Consider the following 18,447-nt stretch of genomic DNA (forward strand, 5'->3'; position numbering starts at 1 on the left):
TTCCTGCTTTCTGTTGTTTGTTCTGATAGTGGTACAAGTGGAAGTTCTTTGTCATTTTGAGAAGTGCAGCACATTTTGGTGCTTCAACCAGAAAGATGTATAATTATCTTTCCCCATCTACATTTCTGAGGAACTGAAAGTGACAAAACCTGACGAAAACAAATCAAAGGGGTTTTTATGATGTTTCTGAATTGAAACATGACTGATCATCACTTCCATGTACAACACTGGACTTATAGGCTACAAAACTCAGCCAATGTTTCATATCACAGATATAGCCTCTGCTCGGTTGGACTTTCTTTAAAAGTGTGAAGCTTCCAAAAAAAAGGAACCTCACAAGACTGGTGTGACAGGGAACCAGTTCTTATTTGGGGAACCGACCCAGTGATGTGGGCATAAGCCTGTTATTTGTGAGTTCTCTAGGCCCCAAGCCAGGGCCACAGATTTGAATACCCATTTTTATGACTTGATAAGAAAGGATCTTATCTTAGAACAAGTGTAAGGTAAGCCTGTTATCATTTTTTATGTTCTTCAGTGGACCATACAGTTCACAGGTAGTGTTATTACAAGACAGTGTTGTGTTGGTTTATGGGTTCTTTTCTTTTTAGTTTATACATTTTTCTTTTTGGTAAATTGTATTTATTTTCTTCTAAAAGCAGACAGAGAACAAATTGTCCTGTTTAGCTGGTCAAGAAACCACCTGGGAAATAAAATAAAAGTCCTGGAGCTGAATAATTCTACATTCGGTCTTGAGATTGGACGAGATGGGACTGGTAAAGTTTTCAGTGTGTGTGACAGCTCTGCCAGGCTAGTTATTCTAGGTTATTCTGAAATTAGTTAGCATTATCACTACTATTACTGTTAGTTATTCATAGTTGTTACAAATATAATACAATATTTAGAGAGAACTTCCACTGATTTTTTAAAAATTTCTGAATAATTAAATCATTGAGAGGTAAAAAAAAGCATTCACAGTGATTTGATGTGAAATGGTTTATCATAGGTTTATCGTAGAGAAATCTATTAACTGGTTTTATTTGCTATCTCAAACAAACATTTTCATACATTTTTATAGGTGATGTTGACTAGGGTAAAATGGTGATAAATCTGAAAAACAAATTTTTCTTTGGGAACCATTTTGCCTTACAGTGCCCTGCATTTTTACATTTCTGTCAAGAATGTGCTGTAAAAATGTGGTTTTATGCCAAAAGATTTATCGTAAAATTGTTGTAAAACAATACCTCAGGTTGTGCACAGTACTTTCTGCGAGGGAGTTTCAAGAGGCATTAACCCTTGTGTGGTGTTTATGTTGTTACCCAGTGGTCTGGTGGACCCACCACATTGTTGTTGTTTTTTTTTTTTTATCAGTACAGTCATAAAGGTTTATGTAAAAGTACCAGATGTTTAAAACATCACAAATGGTCAGTTTAGGGTTCTCCTTTAGCAGCTGTAGCCAGTCAGCAGCGTGTCCATGTTGTCTGCCTCACACAGACGAATATAAAACACATACACACACAGATACACACACTAACAGCAGGCCATGTTGGACAAGAACAGAGTGAAGGACAAAGCACCTCCACAGTTTTACTCCCCACAGGTTCACCCCAACACCACATGTGTAATATAAATGTGTGGGGGGTGAACAGAGTGAAGGCACTGAAAAATTATATCATATGTTTTTCACAGAAAATGAGCAAAGGCCAATTGCAACATTTTTTCTTTTGGTAAAAATTGAAAATGGTTCACACAGACCCGAACACCAACCCAAGGGTGAAACGCTTTGAATGTCTGGTTTCTGTCATCACCACTGTGAACAATTTTGACTTTACAAGTTTCCATAGTACAGCAGTTTTCACATTAAATCGCTCTAAATGACTTTACAGCTTAACAGTTTCATTACCTACATTTTTTTGGTGGAATTCCCCTTCACTGAGTGAATGAAGTATTTCTGTACATTCTGAAAACCTATTAAACATGAAAAAGGTTCCATTAATTTTTATTAATATTCAGCAGTCCATAAATGTCAGAGACACATGATATTTAATATAAGGTACAAAGAAATGTGCAAGAACTATATAAATATCTGTGTGTGTGGCTATAATGTTTAATACATTAGTAAATATACAGTAAATAATCAATAGCTGAAAAAGTATAGGCAGATTTCATTTGAAAAAAAAAATGAAGTTATCAGAATTTAAGTCGCACGCTTTTCAACCAAGACAAAAAATAATAAATAGATAGCAAGTCTATGTATTTATGCATGCCATTTCTATGTTGACATGCATTTCTAAGAACATACAGGGAAAGTATAGAGGAGTAATCAGAACTGCTTCTAACCTTGTATCTGACAACACAGAGTGACGTAAGCTACTTGGAAAGATGTTGATGCATTTTCTGAAGTACATATATTATTTATTAGTTAGTAAAGATATTAATTACTTTACTGCTCAGGTTGGGAGCTTGTATCGTTCAGCCATGTAGACCTTTTGCCTTTGTTGGCAAGGTATGTCCTGTACAAAGAAATGTCATACAAAGATAAAACAGTTTTGGTTCAATTAAAATGACACCTTGATCTACTCTCCTTGTTCAAGAGTTGCAGATTATCTAGCATTAGTTATGGATTAACTGTGACTAGCTACATGTACTCATAACTCAAGCTTCATTCAGGAGTCTCAGGCAAAACCCAAAACCCAATCCCTATTGGATACACAGGGTTGCGAAGACAGTCTGTTGGCACAGAAATCCAAACACACACCCACTTGTCAAACATCTCAATTCCTTTTGGAACACAACAGAATGCTGTGTGGCTGTAGGGGCGCCACTGAGCAGTCTCTACAGTATGGATAAAGTGATTTTATTTTTCTGACAATGAGAACTTGCTCCACCATCGCTTGCTAATTCCTTAGCCACCGTTGCTGATCATGCCAGTGGATGTGCTACTGTCCCGGCGTGCATCTATGCCAAGCTTTTGCAAGTCCAAGCCCATGCTGGCTAGCACCTGGAGCAGAGTCATCTCCTGCTGTGTGGCCTGGTCGATCAATACAGGACAGGTGGGGTTGCACTGAGGCCATTGGCAGCTGTCAATCAGGTGAAAGGGACAGCCTTTCAGGGCAGTTTTGCTGTTCTTGCTGGCCTCTTGAAGGCTCCTGTCCCAGCACTGTAGGGCGCGAGACAAGGATGTGCCTTTCACTTGGAATTCCATCCAGTTACTGAAAAGAAACAAAGCTGGACATGAATGATTTGGATCAGAAAAAGATGAAGTAGATATGAGCATGATGTGAGCTCTTGTAGAGCAAGGCTGATCTAATATTTAAGATTCATTCTCTGGCTGTCCCAGAAATGGTAGCATCATGAAAAGACATTCAGCTTTTTTAACTTGTTTTCTTTACCAGGGTCAATTTTCTAGGTAAGTAGTTGTCCAAGCTAAGAAGTAGCACAGCTCAGCTAAATTCCCATAATCAACAGAAACAGCTGAGTCAGCTAATGCTGTTTTCACATGTTGGCATTGAAAAAAAAACTTGTTCTGTGCCTCACCGCAAAATTGGTGTAAAACAGCATTGGTGCATGACCAAAGACAGCTTGCTGCTATGTAACACTGCCAAGGTGATAGTTGGTGATATCATGGTGATAGTGGCTGCTGAATAGTGAACTTTGGAAGTGATTTTCATGTGTTTACGGTGGAAAAGGCATGAAGATGCAAGAACTTGCCACCTTGAGTTCAACCTGTAAGAAGAATTACGTTTCTAACATTGTCATTGTCCTTTAAAGTTAGAAATCTAGGGGGGCGGCTTCCAAGTGAGAAGCCCTATAAATACCTCTTCCTCCTGAGTCCCCCTGAGAATAAAGTAAAGCATTAAATTTGGACAGAAGCATCCGGTAAAGACATAATAACAAGGTGTAGAGAAAGAAAATCAAGTACAACAATATTTTAAGCCCGTTCCACAGCAAACCAGTAGAGGTCTCATCTAAAAAAATGCAATTGTGTTACATTCTATTAAAAATGATTTTATATTGTTATAAAATATTATACTGTTATAAAAACACCTAAAAATTACAGTAGCCTGTTAAACCTAATCATACCTGACATTTGCACAGATTTGATTATTTGTGTTCATAGTGCTGGTTCAAAATGAAACCATGAGGTTTTTTATGACCTCTGCAAAACCCTTATGGTCTATTCCACTGCTTTGTGTGGCTGGGCCCAGCCAGGGGGCAGCTGGCTAGGTGTGTGAAAGTGTGAGGTGGCATTCTGGTGACACCCAGAATGCGGTATGATGGATGAGTGTCCAAAAACAGCAGCATGAGTTCACTGTGTGGAGCTAGGGTGTCCTTACCTTCTGGTGATCAATGTGTGAGATAGGCAGGAGGGGGCGAACACAGCCCTGGAAAAAACATACAGTACAAAGCTTTCAGCACAAGTGAGAGGCAGGGCCTTGAACATGCAGTCCTGAAGTGCACTGATCTTTGTAGAACTCCCACTAAGGCTCTAATGTCCTCACTTAAAGGTTTATTTCACTACGCATGCCACTATTCAGACAATTCCCTGCTAACTATAACATGCTTTTCAGTGCTTTTTTGGATGAGGTGATCCACAGAGCAGCTTTTGTGATGGTAGGACACTCACGTAACATCTTTGAGGGAGTTTTTCAGCTCTTTTCCCAGGTTCTGCATGTAGGTCCACTGTTGCTCAGAAAGGGACTGGCCACCCATGTATATGTTCTCGACACGCAACTGTTCCTCATCAAAAAGCCACTGTACCACAAACAGTGGTGCTGCAAGACAATACACAAACTTTCAAAGTTGGTCTGTAGCCCTTTAAGGTTACTGAGTGCTTGTCTTTGCTGCTCTAACAATAAATTATGTATATGAAAAAAATTTATGAGCTGGATCTCGCCAACACCTGTTAAAAATGCTTAATTTACATTGCACAAGCCAGATCTGAACCATAGCACTTTTACAGTACATGGGCTAGATCTGGGCCACATCTGTTACTTTACACACTTTAGAGTATATGGGCCAGACTTGGGCCACATCCGTTAGTACTACATACTTTTACAGTATATGGACCATGTCTGGTCTACATCTGTTAGTCCTATTTACTTTTGTAGTATATGGACCAGACCTTGGCCACATCTATTAGTCCAGGCACTTTAGAGTATATGGGCCAGACCTGGGCCACATCTGCTAGTCCTACATACTTTTACAGTATATGGGCCAGACCTGGGCCACATCTGCTAGTCCTACATACTTTTACAGTATATGGGCCAGACCTGGGCCACATCTGTTAGTCCTACATACTTTTACAGTATATGGGCCAGACCTGGGCCAAAGACCCAGCTGTATACAGGGCAGAATGAAGCCAAATAAAATTTGTCAACTGGGTATTTTGATATACTTGGCCCACATTATGTATAATAGCTCAGTTTTTTTGTGAACGTTCTTCGTAAACACTTGGAATAAAACTTCGTTACTGAGTAAAAATCATCATGGTAGGTGAGGTTTCATAAACAATATTTAACGCCTACAAACATATACCATGATACATAATAAGTTAGCACTGCACAGACATTTTACTCAAAAGCTCAGGTTAACCTCGCGAATTAACCAGATAGCCTAAAATTTTAGTTCGTTGGCTAGTTTAGCTAGCGTAACGTTAGGCGTTATACATGTGGGCGACGGTGTTAGCTAACGTTAGTTAACAATGGGTAACTGAAAATATCTCAAAATTAATTGCAGTTACATTTTAGGTTGAGGTAGCGTTAATGAAGTCCATATGTGCTGATTCTGCTTTATTCGAGCGAATGAAAATACGTGACATAAGTTCACAAAGACGACTTTTGAGCGTAACATTACATTTCATTTAAGTTAATTATATTTAGGTTTTGTTTGACTTCATAAAGAACACTTTAAGATGATGATGAACAGTAAACATTTTTGAATGAGTCCTGTGAAAAAAACATTAAGGACTGGTTTTCCTGAACATGAGTGTGGTCTGGGACTAAACTAACTACAAAGTCAGTGGTGTTTTACCATTAGAAAACCTGATTTGTCTAGACTTGCGCCTCATCTGGGTCTGGCAATTAAAGATTCCCATTGTTTTAATAATCATCTAAAGATTCTTTATGGAGCCAGTGATTTTTCTTTGGCATTTATTATAAAAATCTTTAACGATACATTTAAGAGTGTTGATGTGAGATTATAGCCACCGATGCCCACACTGAAACATTTAGGACTGAAACATAGAATGAAATGATTCTCACAGCTCAAGAAGGAGTACAGTTTGTGTCCAAAAAAGCATTGCCACTCCTCGCCTCTTTTGTAGTGTTGCTTACACTTCTCTGGAATAACTCCATTCCATAACCTGAAAGAAAGGGCAGTCATTTTACAGTCTAAACCTTGAAGTAAACCTTGAAAGACTTCTGTGAACATTTGTGTTGGTGCAATGTTTAGAAAGAAATACAAGACCATTGCACCTTACCGGATCCCTTTCTTAATAGCATCAACAGGAGAGCAAGAGATGCTGTCTGGGCAGTCAGGGGCCTTTTGTTGCTTGCTCTCCAGAAACCATCCAGAATCGACGAGGCCTCGGACCTGCGTGTCTGCCCCCAGCTGCTCCAGCTGACTGGCCACTTTCTCAATGTTGAGTAGCACACCTGTTCCCCCGGCACTGCAGGTAAGAAGGAACTGTTCTGATTGATCCCTTTTTTCACTCACAAACTAAGTCGAAACTCACCCTAACTAACACAAAACACTGATTAGCGCTGTCTGTAGACTGATACAGTGCCTTTCCTGTGTAACTGTGTACATGACTGCATGTTTTTTTTGGCACTTGCAACAGGCCGAGAGAAAGCGCTACTGGAAATTCTTTAGAACTTTCCCTTCATGGCAGGACATACATAGACATTATGTCATTGTCCATAGCATCACGAGCCGCAGTATACATCTTTATGGTAGACGATATGATGGGCTGAAAATAGAGTTCTAGTCAGTGTCACATTGTCTTATGTGTGAAGGCAGTGGTGTGGTCAAACTGGGCCAACAGAGGGTTTGGTCCATACATGGGGATAGGGTTTCATCCCTCTGATGTAATGCCTCTGCTTCTGTTGTTTCCAGTAACCTGTTAAAAGATCTAAATACATCTTGACAGCTATACTGAGTCACTTTGCCTGCCAAGCTAAAGGAGATTCAGTTTAAATTAGATCTCAGCGGATGCTTAAGTTGTGGTTCTCATAGTACACTGATTAATCCGAGACATTCTCATGTATTATTTGAAGGCGTGAGCGCAGAGTGAGCGCTTACCTAGTTCCAGCCAGCATCACGACCTTGGCCTGTTTTAATCCTTTTGATGCAAGGTCTTTGATCATCTCCCGAATGATCACAGATCCCATGAAGGAGTATTCTGACACAGAACAGACACACACTGAACTTAAATAATCTTGTAGTCTTTGGATGGCCAACATTTTTAATAAGATTTAGTGCCAGAAGAGGACATCTGGGCTTTCAAATACATAAAATAAACAAGCCTGTTTTCTTTGTTGATGTGCAATAACAACATATTATAAACATCACAGTAGAAAATTGTTTATATCTTGCCATTTTCTTTTTTTCCAAAGTACAAGAACATAACTGTTTTACATTATTAAAACCTTAGCAGGTATTTTTTCTTACTTAATTCAAAAGTAATTCAAAAGAATGCAAAATGTTCCCAGACCAGGATGGGCACTGTGTCATTGCACTTTTTAACAGTGTCTGCATAATTAAACAATTTAGGTACAAGTTAAGTCATTCAGAGTGGTTTAACATGAAATATGATGTTCTTGAGAAACATACTGAGTCAAAATTGTTCGTGGTGGTGGTGACAGGAACCAGATGTCTGAAGCCTTTAATGCTATTAAAAGCTACCTCACAAAAAGTTTTTACATGAAATGTAAAGCTATCTTTGCTAGGCAGTTACATGGTTCTAAAAACACTGCTTGACATCGTTTTACGATAAATTTGAGAAAAGAACAAAATAATACCTTGATGTATTTTTTTAAGATTTACCACTATTTCATCATCATCAACACTGCATATGAAAATTCAGAGGACGTGTGGGTTCACCAGTCATTTTGGATAGCAATTTAGTGCTTTAGATGTTTACAAACACTGTAGTGAAGCCTTCTGACTTCATTGGAACCAGGGGTCATGGTGTCTACAACACAAATTGGTATGTTGCTGTACAATGCTTGTAAACATCATTTACCTGTTTCTTTCCCCTGTTTGGCTTTTGCTGCAGGCTTGTTACCACTCCACACATCACTAGAGCAGTAGGGCACGAACCTGGTCACAGATTACACACTAAATGCAGTCAGGTGTAAAAATAAAATATGGTATGTGGTGAGTCACACAGTTACTTGCTGTTACACTTCGGTGATGTAGGAACTTACACAATATTGGCATTATACCAGTGAGGATTTTCATCAGCTTGTGCAGATAGAATTCCACTCCCTAGAAAACATAACAGCAGAAAGTGTTCAGGTTCACACACTTCTTAGTGTCTGAAAAGGTTTGTGGCTTGAAATATATTTTTTAAAAATACATCTTAAAAACGGATCTTAGAAGTGAGACTGTGGGCACGAGTTGTGTTAGTACAACAGGAAGTGCTGTTTTGGCTGATGGCAGCCTACCTTTCCGTGTCTGTGGCCAGTCAGCTGAGCTCATGAGGCGCGGGATATTTTTATATCTGGAATCGCAGGTCTCTTTGTTGTAGCAGCACCATCCACCTAAAAATAATTCACTAATATTAGCTGGACATCCGGTTTGACAAGGATATCTCAGTTAGGCTTTTGTTCAGGCTTTCAAAGTATGGACCACCTGCATTGGCTCGGCAGTAAACGCAGCAGCACTAGGCATGGCTGATGCTGGGAAGTGTAGGTGTATTAACGCTTACAGTGCTAAATTAACTCTTGAAGCATAAAGTGTACAATTGAGGCCAGACCTAAATTAAGCCTAAGGCATGACTTGCCAATGGTAAATCACCATTGCCACTGCAGTTTAGTCCAAGACAAGGATTAAACCTGCCTGGCTTAGTTGAATAAACAATTACAGAGTCCAAAAGTGCTCTTACATTCTAAGGGAACATTCAACACTATAAATGTCAATTTAAGACTTTAAATTACTTAAACTTGCTTTTGGACATGTGGTTACGAAAGATAGTTTTACTGCACATTATATCAAGCATCATGAAAAAAATCAAACAAAACAAAAATAAATTATACAGAAGTGCTCTGCCCAAGCATGCCAGTGATTGTCCACAGTAGTTGTTTTTCCCTAGTAAGAAGCATAATTGTATAGAATCTCAGCAGGGTTTCCTCCTTGCTTATTGAATTGGCTGAGTTAATACAGCTGCATGGCAGGTTGCTTTTCCTGCCTGGTGGTGACACCGTAAATCTTATGTCTAAATACAAGTAAAGCAACACGCTCCAAAAAAGCAAAAAGAGCATGCGTCTAAGAAGATGTCCACCAGTCAAAATAACGCTGAGCAGGGCATTTAAGCCTGCTGACTCTCCTTGACAAAATTAACTTCGTTTTAAATACTCACCCTCCAGAAATATCAGCCACCTCTTGCTTCCTTTGAACTCCTTTAGGTAAAACCTGTGTACCACAAATAAATATAGATAGGGTTATGAGTGGATGATCTACAGTGAACATAGCCATATCAGGACATTTTCTTAATGCTTCCTGTCTTTTGACAATGAGCAAGTATTTTGTATATTGATATGCCAGTCTGATAAAAGCTGTCATTTACAATCTGAAATTGAAATAATATCTTTAGTTCATCGTTAGTTTATCTCATACACTAATAATCTAATGTGAATTGAAGCTGTGTGGGCTAAAGTAGTAATGATTTGAAAATTTATGCTGAAATTTACAATTTGTTAACCCCTTAAACTAAAGATCCATCAGTGGGTCTAGACTTTCTTCTTTTCGTCTGATTACTACATAGCTTAGACATTTGCTTCATAGTGGGTACTATATAATTTATAATTGTTACTAGATAATATCTCTTAATATTAATAACTGAATAATAAGTCTGAAATTGAGGATAAGGGGGTAATCCAGTTAATCTATTTAGTTCATCTCGCTTTGAGGCATAATAATGATTTATTCTTTTGACTTTTACTACAGCCTAACTCTGAGGCGAAGATGCCTTCTTGATGTTGTGGTCTCACCCAGCTGTGGTGCCGTCATTGCACATGGCCGGTGTGTTCCTAAGGAAGTGCAGCTTCATGTCTTCAGCAGGCTTGGTGGCGGATGCTCCCTGCTGTGTCCCTCCACGGGCTGCAGGGATGGTGTCTTTGCTGGAGCTGGCTGCAGCTCCTGGTACGGGGTACAAGTCTTCATCTGGGGCATGCTGGGCAACTTCAGCTGTTTGGGTGCTGCTGGCTTTTTTCGCAGGTTTGCCACTTGGCTTTGCACTGCGGTTATTTTGGCAAAAAATGCCTCCCAGCATAACCAGGAATATCACATGGCATAGAATCCGCATATCAAATCCAGCAGGACCTCCTTGAAGAAAAAAAAACATGAATAAAAAGATGTAATGCTTGACTTCATGAACAAGTTCCTCCTCAAGTGACTTTACTACTCAATTTACTCTACTTAATAATGAACAATCATAAAGAACTTGCAGACTACAAAACTATCTGGTTTTCAAAGCACAGGTTTGCAGCACAAGGAACATACCACTTGGAAGCAGCCGGTCCTGGTCACCTTGATCTCTGGAGGAATCTTCAATACAGCTGACCACCGCGGTCGCTACGGGAGAGGCACCTACTGAATTGATGGTTTTTGAAGAGTCCTGAGTTGATATTGGACTATGGATGTGCTCAGTGCTAAGCTTTATAGTGCCACCATATGGATTGCATTTCCCAGCATCCCCTTTGAGCCAGTGCCAGCTCAGGGCTGTAACTGATGACCCACCAAGGCTGGACGTCTGATGCCGAGAAGAAAAGATAACAGGCACTCTACCAACCATATTTCAAAGACTACTCCTCCCCACCTAACTGGGTCCCACAACAACCCCTCCCTCGCTAAAGGCTTAGCTCAGCTTTGATTTAAACACCTACATGGCTGAAATACCTGCGCAGCCCTGCAGATACATGGTATGCAACAGGTCAGTGGGTCCTGCTAGCTTCAGTGAGAAACAACAGTGCCTAGCACACCACTCAGTTGGCCAGAAGTCTTTATATACTGGTGATCAACAGTTAAGTAACAGGAAGAAGCTGAAAAAACAGAATGTTTCTAACTGAGCACTTTTTAAGTGTTACAGACACATTTGTTTGCAGCTTGAAATCGGAAAATTGTCATTCATATATTTTTTAAGAAAACACAGAAGGTCTTGGTGTTTCATATCTTTAAACATCTTAATAAACCAACACACTTTGATGAAAAGTTATACAAATTGTTCTTAATGACAAACAACCATGCTTAAATTCTTGTAATGCATTCTTCACTCATGTATATTATGAACACACCCTAGGTTAACGAATTATTAACTAATCATACAGAAAATATAATTTTCCTAAATATGAAAATTCAATGCATTTATAATTAAAATAACTGAAATGTGAATTTAGATGAAATTGAAAATAATACACATTCTGTTAAGGCAGATCATGTGGAAAACAGTTCCATGCAAATAATCATATAGAGCTTTTATAATATTTCATGATTAATATCTATAATTAGAATCTTATGAAACGAAAGAGCCAATGTATATTTTACCTTAGGCTGAATGGCACAGGTTGGAGCTGGCTTCAGAACGGGGTGTTTGACAGCAGTGAGGAGTATTTGAAACTGATCTAGGATAGCTTTAAGCTGACGTAGTGATCAGCGACAGACATCATGGGTCTGGCCTCTAAAATTCTCATCAATGAAATGCACACCATCCTAACATGTCAATCAAAAGCCATTAATGAGCATCTAGTGCTGAGGCATGCTTAGCGGAGCGAACACACATGCACACAGGGACACACAGAGGAGGTCACCCCACACAGGACACTCTTCCAACCACACACATCAGTAGTTTCATATAAAAGAACGTAGAATGCTCACAGTTGCCAAAGCTGATAATAACATTTATAGTCTGGATGATATCGTCCATGATTTCAACAATAGAGCAGATTAAAGAGCAGTTCAGTCAACACTGGAATCAAACAGAGAACTGAGAAAGCCACTGTGTTCACTTTATCTTGATGAACTAATCTTAATTTTAACATCTTGGTTTCCCCCAAATAGAATGTGAGTTAAATATTGGCAGCATTTTATAACACATTTTCTCTTCTTTTAAATGTGGTCAGAAAATTAGGGCATAGATGATGTTGTTACCCGCTTTACTTAGCTTCTCACATCGTTTCATCTAGTCATTACAGAAGTTTTATAAGAAACTATAGTTTAAACTGCAGCCCTAAATGAAATGGCTTATATGGAAAGGTGCTCGTAAATCACATCTAAAGATTTTTCTCATGTGTTTTCATATAAACCTGGTATAGCTTAGGGCAGATTAATGTTGTCCATTTCTTAACTTTTATAGGAGCCACTTTTAGACATAGGATATTTTTAAGCTTTACCATGTTTACAAAATGTTGTTTTTACCAAGTGAAGATCTCTGGGTGCTTTAAAGTGTTGCCAGAAAATATTTCACATAGGTGAAAATATTTCAGTAAAGAAATGTCTAAACAAGTCATCGAATGACATTGCATTTGAATTTGATCTACTGAGCTTAAAAAAGCTTTTCATTCTTTCTCTATTCAAAAGCATGCAAACCTCCTTCTGTCTTCCCAGAAATCACTTCAACAATCTGCTAAGCAGACCTCAAAACGCTTAAAAACTGAGAAAAAATGGTGTAAATCCTTCATACTTTTTTTTTTCAAAACAAGCCAGAATGTTTAGAAAAAATGCGTTTAGATGGCATTGATGGTCTTTTATGTCTTTGATATCTGCTTCAACAGATTTTTGCAAAAGCTGGCAAGACATGGCAGCTCTTCGGATCAATAGGCAAGCCTTCATTCTGGACCTGAAACATCTACGCGTTCACAGTTCTAGGATGACACAGGCAGATCAGATGCCCACAATGCCTCATTTGGTCAAAGGGGAATACAGTGACAAGAGTCTTAACCATGCAGTGCACAGCTTTTAAAGTCAGGTTATAAATGTTTTCTTCAGAATTAACTGGTCATGGAAGCATCATCTTGGATTTGTTCCTCTGAACTGCAACATGTTCCCTATATCTGACGGCCCCACTGAATGGTCTTCACTACCTCATTTGGTCAAAGGGGAATGCAATAGCAGCCTGCAGTGTAGTTAATGCCTTAATGACCCATGTCAGAATCAAATATTGATTCTTTTTTTCAAATATAAAAAAAAATTTTGGCAAGGACTTTTATTTCTGTGTTTCTCAAAGTGAATTGTTTGTGGAAGTAAAACCTAATTATGGATTTGCCAAAGTTCCTGTAATTGGTCAAAGAGTAATACAAGGCATTACTTATGCAGTGCACAGCTACAAATATCTTAAAACACAAAGATGCCACAAAAGGATCTTTAAGTGGTGCCGCAGAAGAACTACTTTTGTTTATCTAAAGAACCATGTTAGAAAAAGAGATCTATGAGCATAAAGAACCTCTTTGTCATGCCATGTTATCTCATTTTAATAAATGTTTTTTTTAAAGAAATGGCCATTGAAAACATTTCAAAAGCGCCCCAGTCGGGATATTTTGAGTATTGAGTAATTCATCATGTTTATGGCTGCATGTTTAAAACACTAAACTAAAAATTGATAACAGGTTTTTTGCCTGATGCAATGTAGCAATTATTTTTGGTTCCCAAAAAGCCTTTCAGTGGATGGTTCTTAAGAGAATGTGTGTGAATAACATATGAGTGTGAATAACTTTCTTAAAGTTATATAGAACCCGCATTGAAATAAGGGAACCAGAGATGACGCTTGCATGGCATCATGCAAAAATAATGCACCTTTAAGATTGCAGTGCCTTAAAGCCCCAATCAGAATAATTTGAGTATTCAGTTGTGGGTTCAGTTAAAAAACTGAGGTGTTTTAAAAGCTGACAGAGTGAAATGGTCATGGAAACATGTCCAAAGTATTTGTGCTTTTCGAACAGATTGCAGCATGATTATGTCTGGGAGTTACTGGCTGGTATTTCTGGAGTTATTCATTTAAATGTTATGTAGTTATGGATGGATGGATGGATGGATGTAGTTGTTTTATCCGTCTGTGTACAATTGCATTGATATGCATTGGTTTACACATATTTTAGCACTCCAAATCATTCAGAATGATTATTTAACTGCAGATAGAATAATTCTTTGGTTTGGAATGTGCCTTCTAGAATGCCTCACAAGGTCATCTGCTGACACAGAGGAGCTCGGTGGTGGCACTTGACAAGCACTTTGTCTACGGTGCTGTGTATGGATGTCATCACCATACTAGAAGCTCAAGGCAAGCAAGTACATCGCTCAGCTGACATCCATCAAAGCATGCCACACTGCTAGGAATTGTAATACATTGGATTTTCAGCACTCCATAATGCGAGAAGGTCATGATCAACAACTAAACGTAACACATAGAACTTAAACCTCCACAATTTGCTCACCAGACACATGACAAGGCCATTTAATGCATGGAGATCACTTGAAACAGCTGCGTGAAATGAGTGAAATGAGCAATGTGAAGGATAGCATAATCTGAAAATCTGTGATAGTCATGGTTGTCACCAGTGCTCAGCTGCGGTCATTACGAGAGAAATATAAACACAGGGGAGAAGGTGATTAGCCCGTTCACAGACCACCTGCAGTAGGAGGCACGATAATGTTTGCTGAGAGTCATAGCATGGCTATGGCTGTCAGTCTTTGGAGCTGACATCGAAGGCTTTGGAGTACTGGTGTAAAGCACAAGATGGCCACGAAAGAAGACTAACAGGTGGCGTGGCTGCCTAGGGCCAAACCAAAGTCTGGCATTATGGTGGATGACATACTAACCTTCTGTAAACCGCCAAGCAGTCAGTGGATTGATGGTCTGGCAAGCTCAGTGCAACTCAAAAGTGATATAACACCCAAAGAAAACGAGTGGCATGATGCAGAGGCTCTACTGCAAGTGCAGGGCTGAGAGGAGGGGTATTTGCAGATAATCTCCTTCAGCATTGCTTATGCATCAGTGTTGTGACAGCTTTGTAGGAATGCAATACACTTGTTTGCACCCACTAATATGAGCCTCAGCTGATCTTTGATGATCAGCGCAGTTTGAATGTTCATGCAAGGAGATCTACTCTCATACCATTCTCAGTTCAAAGCACAAGAGATGGAGCTCAGCAGTCCTACCTGCATGTGTCCGGACACCCGTTTCAGGCCACAGTGAGATCCATCTGCTGGGGTTTGTGATGATCACCAGTTGCCTAACTGGGCCATGGGGGGCCTCGTCAAATGCTTGGCCGAATAGCTCCAAGAGCTTGCTGAGGCTCATGACAGAAGCAAGTAGCTACGTGGCCTTGGAGTCATGTTGTAGTGGCCACCCTCGCTGTCATGGCCAGTGATTGATGGCTGCTGGGGTCATGTCGCTCTCAGGCAACTCGCATAAGCTGCTCCAGCTGATCCGTAAATGTGCCCGCCGGAGGTGCCAACACAACTGCTGGCTCCCTGAACAGCGAGATGACTCAGAAAGACAAACATTCATACATCTACTCATGTGGTCACCTGCTCTAAATTACACTTACAATACATGTGAATTTTGCTGTTTGATGCTTGTGATTGATGTAGCTATAGCATAACAATGGAACAGGCAAGAGCTAATTGTACTTTTAGATGCACAGAAAGTAACAGATGATTGCACGTAGATTAGAATCACCAATTTTAAAGTCACCAGTTAAGTACTGGCTGGAGTTTACACGTAAACGAGTAATCAACATATTGTATGGTGAACTCAGGCTGAAAATGGCTTGTTAAGAGATCTTAGCAAACATGAAGATAAAATATGATTTTCTGGCTAGTGGCTGAGGTTTTGAGTTCATTTAACATGTAAATAAATCTAAAATTTACAGTATTAGTAGGGACTGTAAATGGAATCTCTATGGAACTCTTCTGGGCCCAGTTCACCAAAAGTGATTTAGTGTTAAGTGTCTCAGTTGGTAGAGAGAGTGTTTAGTGTTATGCTCACTCTATGACATAAAAACATCTTGGTGTTAAGATGCTTTTGGGAAACCCAGCTGTGAATACTATCAGACAGATGCCTGTGCCTAGATATGTTAATAAAATTGAGCAGTTAATCTGATGATTTTGACATGTCAACTGTATGATAAGACAACCATGTTTAGTCCTAGTAGATACATGAATTCAGAAATGGTAAAAATGCGTAAAATGGTAAAACTTTCTATGGAAACATGAGATTGCTTTGCAGAGGTCAAATTTCTATTTATGGACAACGCTCTGCTGTTCATCTCACGTGTCCCTTCATGGACTGGTCCCGATATGATAACGTACAGAGGTTCTTTATGATGTCAAATACAGACTGCATTCTGCTAAAGGATCTGAGTTTCTCAGAAACTTCAGGACAGCAGCTCATAGCAGGTCACTAATTCATTACAAATTTATTATCTGACAGACTGCATTGAAATTAGGGTACAGTACTTTGTCTGCATGTGCTGTGTCGGCGCTGCTCTGTCTTGTCTGTTTCCCGTGTCTAATGTCTGTTTTATTTATTGTATTGTTTCTAGTCAAATTTTTTTGCACACTTACGTCTGCACGTTGCACTTTGTACTGCCTCTTCTGCTTCATGTTGCACCGTGTTGTGCCTTGGAGGAACGTAATTTCACTCCACTGTGCACATAGATGGAATGACAATAAAAGCCTCTTGACTTGTCCTTTAGGCTGTGGCAATCCACTATATGAAAAACCATATGGACATATACAATGTGCAAAAGTCAGGGACCCTTTATTTAATTTCCAATTATTTATATTTCAGTGAAAATTTTCCAAATTAAAAGGAAAGTAAAGCTTGATTTTCTCTCTCTCTCTCGGTCTCTCTCTCAAAGATAAACACTTTCAGTGCTGTTTTTCTGATAGGGACAGTTTTGGTAGTCTACTAGGTTTTGCATTGTTGTTAGGAGTCCCAGTTTACATACCAACTCCGGTTTTAGAAACTCACCTGTTTCACTAATTTTCCTTTAAGTTTTGCCTTCTTTGTGCAAGTGGATCACCTCATATCTAAAGTCCCCAGAAGTGTGTTCTGAAAAATGAATAACTTAAAGGCTGTGCTGAATGTTAATTAAATATGTGAATTGTGGTCTCTCACTTTTGCACAGTAGTGTAAATATCAAATAAAATGAATAATAAAAAAAATGAATACATTTCACTTTGGACACATTAAGATGCCTGTTGTATTCTAACTGTCAAGAATCCTTTTCACTGCAGTAAGAAATAGTTTATAGTCAGTTACCAGCAAATTACTAGCAAATATTTTAATCTACAGCACACATATTTATCATGTAGCTCATTGTGTAGATGCATTTGTACTGTGTAATTTTCTATGAATTATTCACAGAAAACTGAATTATAAAAAATGAAAAAGCACTTTCTTCTCCAGGGCTAACTTGACTGGTCACAGTGCGAGTTTGAGAGATTAAGCCCCTGATTGACGGTCACACTAGCAGATGCCAAGAGACAAAATGATCTGCATCCGAAAGTTTTTATGAGAGGTGTGGATTTATATTATCACTCCTTGCAAAATTTATGGTGACGATTTTTCACAGATGCAGAATCATGCCAGTTTGAATTTTTTTAGAGCCCTTTTATATTCTTGTTGCTGATTTCCTGGTCGATATATGAGTGGATTCTTCTGAGAAGTGAATTTAGGCAAAGGCGTGTACTGCTACAGACCCCAAAGAATAGTTGGATATACTGCCACAGTGATACTATTGGGTTGGTACTTTGAAATGAGCCATATGTCCAAATCCCCAAGGTCAGATATGTTCCTCTGTGCTTGCTGCTTTTTTAAAGGCTTGCATCATGAAGATGTCAATGCTTATTATTCTGACTCTGTGGGTCAACTTTATAATGTACATTTCACTCACCTGTGAGTGCATCTTGGAAAAGCACTGGGCTCTGAAACATTGCAGAAGCTCTGCTGTTGGGATTAAGGTTAAAGTCTGCAAAATATAAACCAAATTGATTGAGTTGAATACACACCTTTGTGTGCACTGCTAGCAATTTGTTGCCTGAAATAATAATTAAAATTTACCCATGCAGTGCATCTAAAATAATTAATTGGCAATTTGAATTAGGATAATACATATTCTGCTTCTGTCTTCTGCAGTAGGAAATGAGTCTGACATACACACACATTTCTATTCATTTTTTGCCAGATAGCAATTTCACATTCTTTAAAACATTGTATGGAAAATTTAT

General features: G+C 39.0%; 1 protein-coding gene across 3 annotated transcripts; it reads right to left on the minus strand.

The window, feature by feature from the left end:
* Positions 1 to 1,979: 1,979 nt before the first annotated feature.
* On the minus strand, positions 1,980 to 18,166 carry notum2 (notum pectinacetylesterase 2). Of its 3 annotated transcripts, none has more exons than XM_017703679.2 (15): positions 18,114 to 18,166; positions 16,780 to 16,924; positions 15,370 to 15,684; positions 10,723 to 10,972; positions 10,212 to 10,545; positions 9,581 to 9,633; positions 8,667 to 8,762; positions 8,427 to 8,487; positions 8,243 to 8,319; positions 7,300 to 7,399; positions 6,479 to 6,667; positions 6,261 to 6,361; positions 4,625 to 4,772; positions 4,335 to 4,382; positions 1,980 to 3,209 (listed from the first exon to the last, which is right to left on the minus strand). In XM_017703679.2, exons 3-15 carry the CDS (start codon positions 15,373 to 15,375, stop codon positions 2,903 to 2,905), a joined length of 1,770 nt encoding a protein of 589 aa, XP_017559168.1. In that variant the 5' UTR covers positions 15,376 to 15,684; positions 16,780 to 16,924; positions 18,114 to 18,166; the 3' UTR covers positions 1,980 to 2,902. The 3 variants fall into 3 exon arrangements, with proteins under 3 accessions (XP_017559168.1, XP_037392228.1, XP_017559166.1); XM_037536331.1 differs by having other exon boundaries at positions 16,780 to 16,860; positions 18,114 to 18,135; XM_017703677.2 differs by lacking the exons at positions 15,370 to 15,684; positions 16,780 to 16,924; positions 18,114 to 18,166 and having other exon boundaries at positions 10,723 to 11,478.
* Positions 18,167 to 18,447: the final 281 nt, after the last annotated feature.

This window comes from Pygocentrus nattereri, chromosome 30 (genome assembly GCF_015220715.1).
Source record: "Pygocentrus nattereri isolate fPygNat1 chromosome 30, fPygNat1.pri, whole genome shotgun sequence".
Lineage (NCBI taxonomy): Eukaryota > Metazoa > Chordata > Actinopteri > Characiformes > Serrasalmidae > Pygocentrus > Pygocentrus nattereri.